Raw genomic sequence first — 11,059 nt, forward strand, 5'->3', positions numbered from 1 at the left:
GATGTTTATTGCAGCACTTTTCATGATTGCTAAGACATGGAACCAACCCAAATGCCCCCGTACGGCTGAATGGATTGAAAAACTGTGGCACATATACTCTATGGAATACTATTCAGCCATTAAGAACAACAAAACCCTGACTTTTGACAGAAAGTGGAAGAATATGGAAGATTTACTGCTGAGTGAAGCAAGCCAGGCTATGAAAGAGAGACACTGTATGTTCCCACTTAATATATACCAAATGTCCGCACTCTATAACTGAAACTGACAGGCTAAAGGATGTACAAATAGAAGAGGTGGATGTGAATGCCAGATGTGGGGTGTGTGGAGGAGTGGGGCCTGGGGAAGAACATTTGGAGGAGGGATACGAAGACAGCATTGTTGAGACAGGGAGGTAGTGTTGCAATATTTTGATCAACTAGACCAGGGAGAAATGTTCATATATTGAAATGATCACCTTGTAAGCTAAAAAATGTAATTGAATATATTTTAAAAAATGTAAATAAAAATTTTTTAAAAAAGATAATGGTATATAGCTTCTGTTATATTTACCATAGTACCCTGTGAGATTTAAACTAGGGCTATGCCAAATTGTTCTCAGGCAATTATACCTTCCAGACCAAATATTGCCTTCAAAAATCTCATGCCAGAAAACGGCCTATCCCCAGTTACACATTTTTCGAGTCTTCATGTTTTTCTTGAGATACTGTGAGTTTGATTTAGTTTTACATCCAGTTGACTAGATTTCACCTAATAGAAAAATAAACCCCAGAGACAGCCTGTGGGATGGTGGTAAAGGCAACTGGATCCTACATGGCTGAATGTGCAGTTCGAGTCCGCACTTGGTGGTTTGAAAAACATTGCCAGGAGTGTGTATGTGTGTGTCTAAAATCCTGAAAGGAGGGAGAAATATAGAAGGGATTGCATCTTGATCATTCCCTATGGTGTGTGTGGGGGGGTGCTTTCTTACTTTCCTTCTCTGTTTCTCTGTTTCCCTTCAACAGGAGCACATGCCCTCTGTTAAATTAAAAATGAGAAACAACAACAACAACAACAACAACAATAAAAAACAAAGAAAGAAAAAGAAAAGAAATCCCTAAAGAAGCAATTAGAACATTTTCCCTTTAGTTCCCAGGACAAAACATAATAAAATAATGCATTATATTATTTTAGTATGTAGTCATTGTTTAGCCTTTGACAGGTACTCTTAAGTGCTACATAAATTGTATAAAATATGATTTGATACTCAGGAACTTAGCTGGGAAATAAGAATAAAAACTAAAATAACTAAATAAGTGATGAAAAGTAATATACCTAATTGCTGTATTGTGTGAAACTTAATGATTAGTACAGGAATTCAAAGAAGAGAGCAATGTACACTGTAGTGGTTGCTGAAAGCTTCATGGATGTTACTGATGAGACTGAACTGGATTTGAGTTACATAAAGACAAAAGGAGGAGGTATATCAGGGGAAACTAACAGAATAAAGATACATAGATAGGAATGTGCAAGTTGTGTGAGATAATTATGCCAATAGTAATTAATTTGGGGGAGAGAGATAGATTGGGATTAGATATGGAGGGCCTGGAAATGACCCACAGTAGTTACATAAGCACACAACATGCAAGAAATAAAATATTATTGGAGGTGCACAGTATTGTAACTGACTAAGGAAATGTTTTTCTTTGATCCAGGTTGAAGAAATGGCTGTAAACCTGTGGAAATGGGCAATTACCAGGAGAGTAGCTTTGGGTATAAGTGAAGAGCAGAAAGTTAAATGTAAGTATACATTTTGTGATTTGCATTATGAGGATTATTCTACTACCCATTAGATAGTGTTCCCGCAGTTTAATGTTTTTTTTGTTTAATGTTTTTTTTTTTTTTTTTTTACCAGTTTTTAGGTAGAGATTTAATAAAAGACGACCAAACGAAATAACCCATAAGCATTGGTTTCTCAAGCAAATAGCCTTTCTCAGTTTTATGATTTTTCTGAAGTTAGCTCCTTGTTAATAAAAGTTTAAAGGCATCACTGCAATACACAGTCAGGGAGTGAACAGTAAAGATGATTAAAGAATGGGAAAATGAGAACTTGAGGAAATGTTAAAGGACATGGATTATACACATAGGGAAGAAATGATCAAAATCTTCAGGATTCTAAAGGAACTTCAAATAGTAGTTTTCCCTCTCCATTAACAATAGCATGGTGGTCACCTGCAGCTTGAGGAGCTGCACGCGGGTGTCCGGGGTCTGACAATGGCCAAGAACAAATTTAGAGGTCAGAAGTCCAGGAACGTATTTCACATAGCCAGCCAAAAAAACTTCAAGGCTAAAAACAAAGCAAAACCAGTTACTACAAATCTTAAGAAGATAAACATTGTGAATGATGAAAAAGTTAACAGAGTGAATAAAGCTTTTGTAAATATACAGAAAGAACTGGCACACTTTTCAAGAGGCCTTTCTCTTGAACCTCTACAGAAAGATCTGGTTCCTCAGTGACATCTTGAAAATGAACCTGTTAATGTTGATGAAGCTACAAGATTAATGGCTCAGTTGTAATGTAGTGATGATATATCAAAGTGCCCAAAAAGTTCAATAAATTAAACGTTTTATACAAAAACAAAAAAAAACAAAAAAACAATAGCATGGAAAGTTATTATTTCAGGTATTTAGATTTTATACAGTATAAAGAATAGTTTCTTCATCAGGTGGGCTGATAAACATTTGAATAAGTTACTGAAAAAAAAAAAAAACTACAGTTCTTTCTACCTGTGAGAATAAACAAGAATAAGAACAAAAACAACAAAACGCAAACTCATCTTCATGGATGCTTTGAATGTGGTCCATTGTCTAGCAAAGTTCTAATGCTTTTGCTAAATGGGCAAGATCCAGTGTGCTGACAGTTACTAATTTTCAACAAGGATAGTGACAGCAAATGCATTTATGGAAAGTATATTGCCCTATTATGAAGGACACATTGAGGCAGTGAATCAAAGGGTATACCTCTAGATTGCTTGGTTGTAAAGAAATGACTTTCTTTTTTTCTTTCTATTTTTTTTTTTTTTTTGGAGAGAGGTTTTTGCTATAAGGCGTGTGCACTCGCCAGAAAGACAGAGAAAGTCAGAGAGACAGAAAATGAGAAATCACCCCCAAGGGAGATGGCCACGCCACAATCCCTTCTCCTCCATTCTCCTCTCAGGATCTTGGACACGCATGCACACGTGCCCGGCATGAGTTTAAGCCACTGGATCCAGGACTCGAACCGTGGTCGACTACATGGGAGTCCAGCGACATATCCATTACACCAATTGCTGGTTCTGAGAAATGACTTAAAAAAATTATTTTATTTAACTTTATTTATTACTATTATTTTCCAGTTTGATCAGAGAGAGAGAGAGAGATAGAAAGCAAGCCTCTAGGTCCGAGACTTGAACTGTGGTCAGCCATGTGGGAGTCCAGCGCCTGTAATGACTGTGCCACCCACCTGCCCAAGAAATGACTTTTTTGTTTGTTTGTTTTTATAAATTTTTTAAAATTTAATTTATTTACATTCGTTCACTATACATTATTACAGCATACAAAATGAGATTTCCCATCCAGAATACACTGTATATTGGCTCATTTAAGCACATTAACATATGTGTTATCATCAACAAATAATTTTCCATTTCTTCTTTACTGTATATTTTGCTTTTTTTGCCATCCTTGATTCCCTATCTCTCACCCTCTGCCGTGTCCCACCCTCCTCCCACACTGTCTTTGGTATCCATGGTTGCTTTGTATGCTTTTCCACCCCTCCCCCATTTTATTGATTCGCTAATAAACTTCATTAATCTAAATATTTCCGGTAGCAATCACAGTTGATATATACATGTCCACAAACACAAGTCTGACTTTATGCGTAAACCTCAGAGAGTTGAATGAACATATTATAAAGTAGCACCTTTTTTTTTTTTTGAGAGGTTTTTGCTATAGGGCACATGCGTTCGCCAGACAGACAGAGAGAGACAGAGAGACAGAAAGTGAGAAATCACCCCCCAGGGGGGATGGCCATGCCACAGTCCCTTCTCCTCCATTCTCCTCTTGGGATCTTGGGCATGCACGCACACGCACCCAGCATGAGTTTTAAGCCACTGGGTCTGGGACGTGAACCGCGGTTGACTACGTGGGAGTCCAGCGACATAGCCATTATGCTAATTGCTGTCCCCCCCCCAATTTTTTTGAGAGGTTTAGTAGCACCTTTTTGTTAAAAAAAAAAAAAGAGAGAGATTCTTCTTTTTCTTGAGAGAGATTTTTGCTATAGGGTGTGTGCACTTGCTGGAGAGACAGAGACAGACAGAAAGAGAGAAATCACCCCCTAGGAGGTATGGCCATGCTGCAATCCCTTCTCCTCCATTCTCCTCTCAGGAATTTGGGCATGCACATACACATGCCTGGTGTGAATTTTGAGCTACCGGGTTTAGGGCTTGAATCACCGTAGGCTACATGGTAGTTCAGCAATGTAATCATTCTGTCATCCACTGGTCCCAGAAATTACTTTTATCTGTGTGCAACACGTAGAATTTACTACTAAGTATTTATCTTTTGAATATAAACAAAACTATATGACTTACACTGTATAGACAGCGTTAAGTATAGGGTAATTAGTTGCTAATATAACCGATAACATACTCATGAATCTACAGTATTAGAATGTTTAGAGAACAGTTCCATCTCTTTAATTTTCAGATGAATATTAATATCATTGCCCTCAAGAGCCGTAGATCCCTAGATCCTGTAGGGAGGGATGAATTAGAAATTTATTGTGTGGGACTAGCATATGGTGCAGTGGTTACATAGCTGGACTCTCACATAGTCAACTGTAGTTCAAGTTCTGGATCCAGTGGCTTAAAGCTCATACTGGGAACACATGCATGTGTGCCCAAAATCCTGAGAGGATAAAGAAGGAGAAGGGATTGCAGCGTGGCCATCTCCCCAGGGGGTGATTTCTCACTTTCTGTCCCTGGTGAGTGCACATGTCCTATAGCAAAAATTTCTCTCTCTAAAAAAAGAAATTTATTGTGGGAGAGAGATCAGCAGATGGCATGATAGTTATGTTGCTGGATTCCCACATGGTCGACCATGGTTCAAGTCCCAGACCCAGAGACTTGAAACTCGTGCTGGGCGTGTGTGCATGTGTGCCCAAAATCCCAAGAAGATAATGTAGGAGAAGGGATTGCAGCATAGCCATCCACCCCTAGGGGTGATTTCTTGCTTTCTGTCTGTCTCTTTGGCAAGTACATGTGCTCTATAACAAAAATCTCTCTCAAAAAAAAAAAAAAAGAAAGTGCTTTAAAAAAAAAATCTCTCCAAAAAAAAAAAAAAAAAAAGAAAGAAACTTATTGTGATAGAAACTTAATACACTTAGGCAAACTGTGCAATATACATATGTACCTATATATTGCCAGAGGGTATGTGCACTAACCAGAAAGAGACAGAGAGACAGAGAGAAAAAGAGAGGAAGGAAGCACCCTCCCCACGAGATCTGGTTACACTGTAATCCCTTCTCCTCCATTTCTCCATCCTGTTGGAATTTGGGGCATGCCCACTCACTTGCCCAGCGTGGCTTTCAAGCTGCCAGGACCAGGATTCTAATTGAGGTCAGCTGTGTGGGTTCTGGCTTTTTTGACCACTAGGCTATGGAGACAGCTTGCATTAATTCCTAACTTGTAATGTTCCGAAAGGAGCATTTCTGTAGCTGTTTTATACTCCTTGTTAAAAATGAGAAACATTGTAGATGAAGTGGGTGCTGCAGCCCTAGGACTTCTTCCAATGTACTGTCTCAATTTCTATAGCAGTTGTTAATCAATATTTGGGAGCTTTTTATTTTTATAATACTGTTTTTTGATATGTGGAGAATAGGATGTAGTACAGGAAACCCCAATTTTTTTTTTTTTTGGAGAGATTTTCACTGTAGGGCGCGTGCGCTCGCCAGACAGACAGAGAGAGACATAGAGACAGAAAGCGAGAAATCACCCCCCAGGGGGGATGGTCACGCCGCAATCCCTTCTCCTCCATTCTCCTCTCGGGATCTTGGGCACGCACGCACACGCACCCGGCGTGAGTTTTAAGCCACCGGGTCCGGGACACGAACCGCGGTCGACTACGTGGGCGTCCAGCGACATAGCCACTACGCTAACTGCTGGTTCCCAGGAAACCCCAATTTTGAAAGATTTTTTTCCAAAAATATGCTGATTGGAAGATATTTTGTTTCCTTAAAAACAAGTTCAGTGTGCCTAGATTATGCTGTGATGAATAATTACCAAGATTTATAAGCTATAATGTTCATTATGCAGCAATGTACAGAAATAGGGAAACTGGAAGTAGAGGAATGACTTGTACATTTTAGTTTTAGATCTTTTGTATTTGAGGTGATAGTTAGGTTAGAGATGTGAGACTGGAGTTTATGAGAGAGGTCAGGGATGGGTCTATAGGTTTGGCAATTACTCAAATGGAAATGAAGAATTTAGGCAGACCAATTTTAAGAACCAATGGTGTTGAGGGAAGAACAGAGTAGTGAGATTTTAACCTTAAATCTTTAATGAACGACTGAGAAGAAAAGGATAGGAGATAAAAAGGAAAAGTCAAATAATTCTAGAGGAGACTCATTACCCATTTATTCAGTTCATATTCCTTACAGGGTTGTCATGCCATGGTGGGCAGTAGATGAAGGAAAAAGTAATCTCCAGAACAAAGATGTTGGACATACATTATGTCTGAATATCTGGGAAGGAATGATTAAAGCTAAAATAAACAATACAAATAGAAAATTCATAAAAATGCCAGAGGGTATAATACTATGTTTTCGTCTATAGTCAATTCGCATATCAGGCTGTGGGCACAGGTAGAGCAGAGTTAGGCAGATTTTCAAAGGAGTCAGTTAGCAAGCATCAAACCAAGATGCTTACAATATAGAGGTCAAGAACAGTCTGGTGAGAAAACAATAATAGAGCATCAACAACAAAGTAAACACCTTTGTAATCAAGTAGCATCCTATTTCAGCCTCAGGTGCCTTTGACTTTAAGGGTTGTTGCTGATATATAAACAGCTGGATCATGAATGTGCAATGGGAGAAAAGTTCTTAGACTAAGATATTTTCCACACTAATACACTGTTTAATTCTAAACCAGAAATAGTTCAGGCCAAGAGAGGAGTTTTTCAAGAAAGATATAATCCTTGTTAAATGTTGTTGTGAAGTCAGGGAAGGTGCTCTTTGGGAGTGCAGTTTTAGTAAAGTGGCAAGAATGCAAAACAGATTGCTGGAGCTTGAGATGAATGAGTAGCAAGAAAACAGAGGTAGTAGATAGACTACTCAATTCAAGAAGTTTGGCAATGAAGGGCAGAGGACAAATGGGGTGCAAACTTTGAAGCACAGTAGTGTTAGTTGATTTTTTTTCTCCAAGGGGGTTGGAGTTGGGTATGTTTTATTCTAAGTGGGGAAGGAGTAAATTGAGAGGGAATTATAAAAGATACCTTTAGAGAGGGAAAATAATTGAGAGATCAGGGTCCTTGAGAATACTGAAGAATTAGTAAACTCTGGAAAAAAATGTTTCTTAAAAATGTCAAAATTGGAAATTAAAGTTAAAGTATATGGTTAGCAATTATTTTACTAATTTTGATGAACAAATTACATTTATTGATAATTTTACACTTCATGATGGGCAATAAAAATCTGACCATTTCAAGTACCCTGCAATTTAACCTAGGCAATTCTCTTTTTCATTGGAACATTAATTAGAAATGGTATTAGCAGAGGTAGAATGACTGCTGAGATCTAAGATAAAGGTAACTAGGTCAGCTATATGAATTTATGTTTTAGGATAAAAGAAACTATAGAAATAAAGAGGTTACAATGATACAAGCTTTCCTACTTCAGATAAACAGTTGTATAAGGAAACTATCTGGTAATTTCTAAATTATACTTCAAAAGCATTTACATCATATATAGAAAACTAAATAGAAAGTTTCACATTTTAGGAGAAATATCTAGAACTCTTTTTTAAAAATTCTCATTAACTTTATTTAGTTATTCATTTATTTTAATTTGACCAGAGAGGGATAGAGTGAGAAGGAGAGTGAAAGTGAGAAAGCAAGCCACCGGATCCAAGACTTGAACCACGGCCAGTTATGTGGGATTCCAGTGCGCCCAACCACCACGCCACCTGCCGGCCCCTGAAAAATCTAGAACTCTTGGGAACCAGCAGTTAGCGTAATGGCTATGTTGCTGGACTCCCACGTAGTCGACCGCAGTTCGCGTCCTGGACCCGGTGGCTTAAAACTCATGCCGGGTGCGTGTGCGTGCGTGCCCAAGATCCCAAGAGGAGAATGGAGGAGAAGGGACTGCGGCATGACCATCCGCCCTGGGGGGTGATTTCTCGCTTTCTGTCTCTATGTCTCTCTCTGTCTGTCTGGCGAGCGCATGTGCCCTATAGCAAAAACCTCTCAAAAAAGAAAAATCTAGAACTCTTAAAAAAATCTACTTCGTAGGTTGTGCAGCTAGGCGGCTATTTAAAAAACCTTTCCCCCTTTGAATGTCATGCTGTTATCTTTAGGGTAGAAAGCTACATGTATCCCATGGAAAAGTTTCTTTGATTGGAGAAATGATATTTTGTAAAACTTTTTTTTCAAGTAAAAATTTTATGAAACTTGGAAAAAAAAATCTAGAATTCTTAACATCCATAGATTTTGGTCAGATGCTGAGTAGCTTTAGGTTCCAATTATGCTTAAAATTATTCTTCTGTCAGCATGGTACTTAGGACAGCATCGTGTGGAATCAGGTACCATTGGGATACCTTTAGGACCCGCAGAAATTAAAATTTGAGAATTAAATATCTCTATGACTAGACTATTAAGCAAATGATTCAGTTGGTAAATTTTAAGTCACTTGATTTTGAAAACTTATTTTAAAAAAAGCCTTTCCTTTTTTTTTTTTTTGACTAAACCATGCAACAAATTCTTTTATTAGGTATGGGATTTTCAAATTACTTCCTCACTCTCTCCATATACAGGCAAAAATAAGTGTACTGTAACTTGGAAACTTGATTATTGCCTATAGAAGGGAAAATTATCCCCAAAGCATGCTTAACTATGAGGCCAATTCATCTGCTGACCCCCTAGAACATGGAGGTGAACATGATAGACAGATTGTCCCCCATCCGAGCCTTCATTCACCACTATTTGATAATCCTTCTTTAGGCCCAGATCAGCACGTTTCTTGCCAACAGTCATTAAGTGTCCAAGAAGACTTTCATCATCATCTTCTCCTTCAGAAATCTGGGATATATGTTTCTTGGGTACCATCAGAAAATGTATTGGTGCTTGAGGGGAAATGCCATGGAAAGCAAGACACTGGTCATCCTCAAAAATGATTTTGGTGATGGGGGATTTCCTTGTGGATGATCTTCCCAAAGGTCATGCCGCTACCAGGCCAGGTGACCTGAGCCTTGGTGTTCTCCTCTGTCATCTTGGCCTCTCAAAGACTTTATAATTTTTATTCTTGGGGCCAGCAAGTGGTGTGATTGTTAGGGCACTGGAGTGTCACATAGTGGACCACGGTTCAAGTCCTGGACCTGACAGTTTGCTTTCTCACTTCCCCTCTCTCTCTAACTCTCTCTGGTGAGCACACATGCCCTATAGCAAATTAAATAATAATAATAACATACAATTAAAGAAATAATTCTTAATGTTTTTTATTCTTAGCAACATAAAAATGGAATTTACTTCAATCATCTGTTTATAGGTGTATATAAAAGGAGAGTGATTGTTTTGTGTTTATGGGCGTCTAATTATTGTTTTACAGTACATCATATTGCTTGCAAGTTGATGTGTATGTATGAAGGCTCATTTGCTTCAGAAAAAGTCCTTCAAAGACAAATTTTGGTAAGTCCTAATTAACTGAGGAGAAAGTGAAGATCCAATAAGATAGTCCTTGCTCCTGTGAAAATGGTTGAAGTATAAACCTGGAAGGAACTTTAGTCCTTTACTGTTATCTATTCATGTTACTTTAATGACTAGTACTTTTACTACTGCTGGTCTCTGTGGTGCACTGGTAATGTGCTGTTCAAGAAAGGCTGCGTCCCACATGGTAACCACAGTTGGAATTCCTAGCCTGGTTAGCCTGAAACATGCTGGGCATTTCTGTAAGTGACCAGGATTCAATAGGCTGGAGGGCTGGAGGGCTGGAGGGCTGGAGGAAGGGGATCGTGGTGTGATCAGACTCTCTGGAGAATATTCTCTTGTCCAAGCTATCATTAATATAGAAGGGAAAAAAAGGAAGCTAAAAAACATGTTTTGGGGACCAGTAGTTAGCGTAATGGCTATGTCGCTGGACTCCCACGTAGTCAACCGCGGTTCACGTCCTGGACCCGGTAGCTTAAAACTCACCGGGCACGTGTGCGTGCGTGCCCAAGATCCTGAGAGGAGACTGGAGGAGAAGGGATTGCGGCGTGGCCATCCCCCTGGGGGGTGATTTCTCTCTTTCTGTCTATGTCTCTCTCTGTCGGGCCCCCCCCCCAAAGCGAAAACCCCTCCAAAAAAAAAAAAAAAAAAAAAAAAAAAAAACAAAACCAAAAAAAAACCCAAAAAACATGTTTTGGACCAGCCGGGTGGTGTGGTTGTTAAAAGGTGGCTGGATCCCACATTGCCAACTTCGTGGCTCAAGTCCTTGAACCTAGCAGCTTGAAAGATATGCTGGGTACATGTGCATGTTTACCCCAAATCCTGAGAGAAGCATGGAGAAGAGGGGATTGTGGTATGGCCAACCCCCCTCCTAGGGAGGTGTTTTCTCATTTTCTCTCTCTCTGGCAAGCACACATACCCTATAACAAATTTTTTTAAAAAAGTCTCAGTAGTACCATAGTAGTTATTACAGTGGTTCAGTGAACTAAATATTGAATGTATAAATCCAGATTTATTAATTATTTTTGCTTTTTTTTTTTTCTTTTTTTGGAGAGGTTTTTTCTTACTGGGCACATGCACTAGCCAGACAGAGAGATAAAAAGCGAGAAATCACCCCCTGGAGAGG

General features: G+C 38.9%; 1 protein-coding gene and 2 pseudogenes across 1 annotated transcript in view; 2 read left to right on the forward strand and 1 right to left on the reverse strand.

Annotated features, from left to right (window-relative positions):
• TEX11 (testis expressed 11) overlaps positions 1 to 11,059 on the forward strand; it is a 514,378-nt gene that overhangs the window by 56,349 nt on the left and 446,970 nt on the right. The window contains 2 exon segments of the mRNA XM_027770916.1: positions 1,695 to 1,779; positions 9,836 to 9,915. Coding sequence (XP_027626717.1) covers positions 1,695 to 1,779; positions 9,836 to 9,915 — 165 coding nt within the window.
• Positions 2,222 to 2,572, forward strand: LOC102483192 (uncharacterized protein C8orf59 homolog; annotated as a pseudogene).
• Positions 9,118 to 9,499, reverse strand: LOC102489037 (histidine triad nucleotide-binding protein 1 pseudogene; annotated as a pseudogene).

Source organism: Tupaia chinensis, unplaced genomic scaffold (assembly GCF_000334495.1).
Source record: "Tupaia chinensis unplaced genomic scaffold, TupChi_1.0 Scaffold000165_2, whole genome shotgun sequence".
NCBI lineage: Eukaryota > Metazoa > Chordata > Mammalia > Scandentia > Tupaiidae > Tupaia > Tupaia belangeri.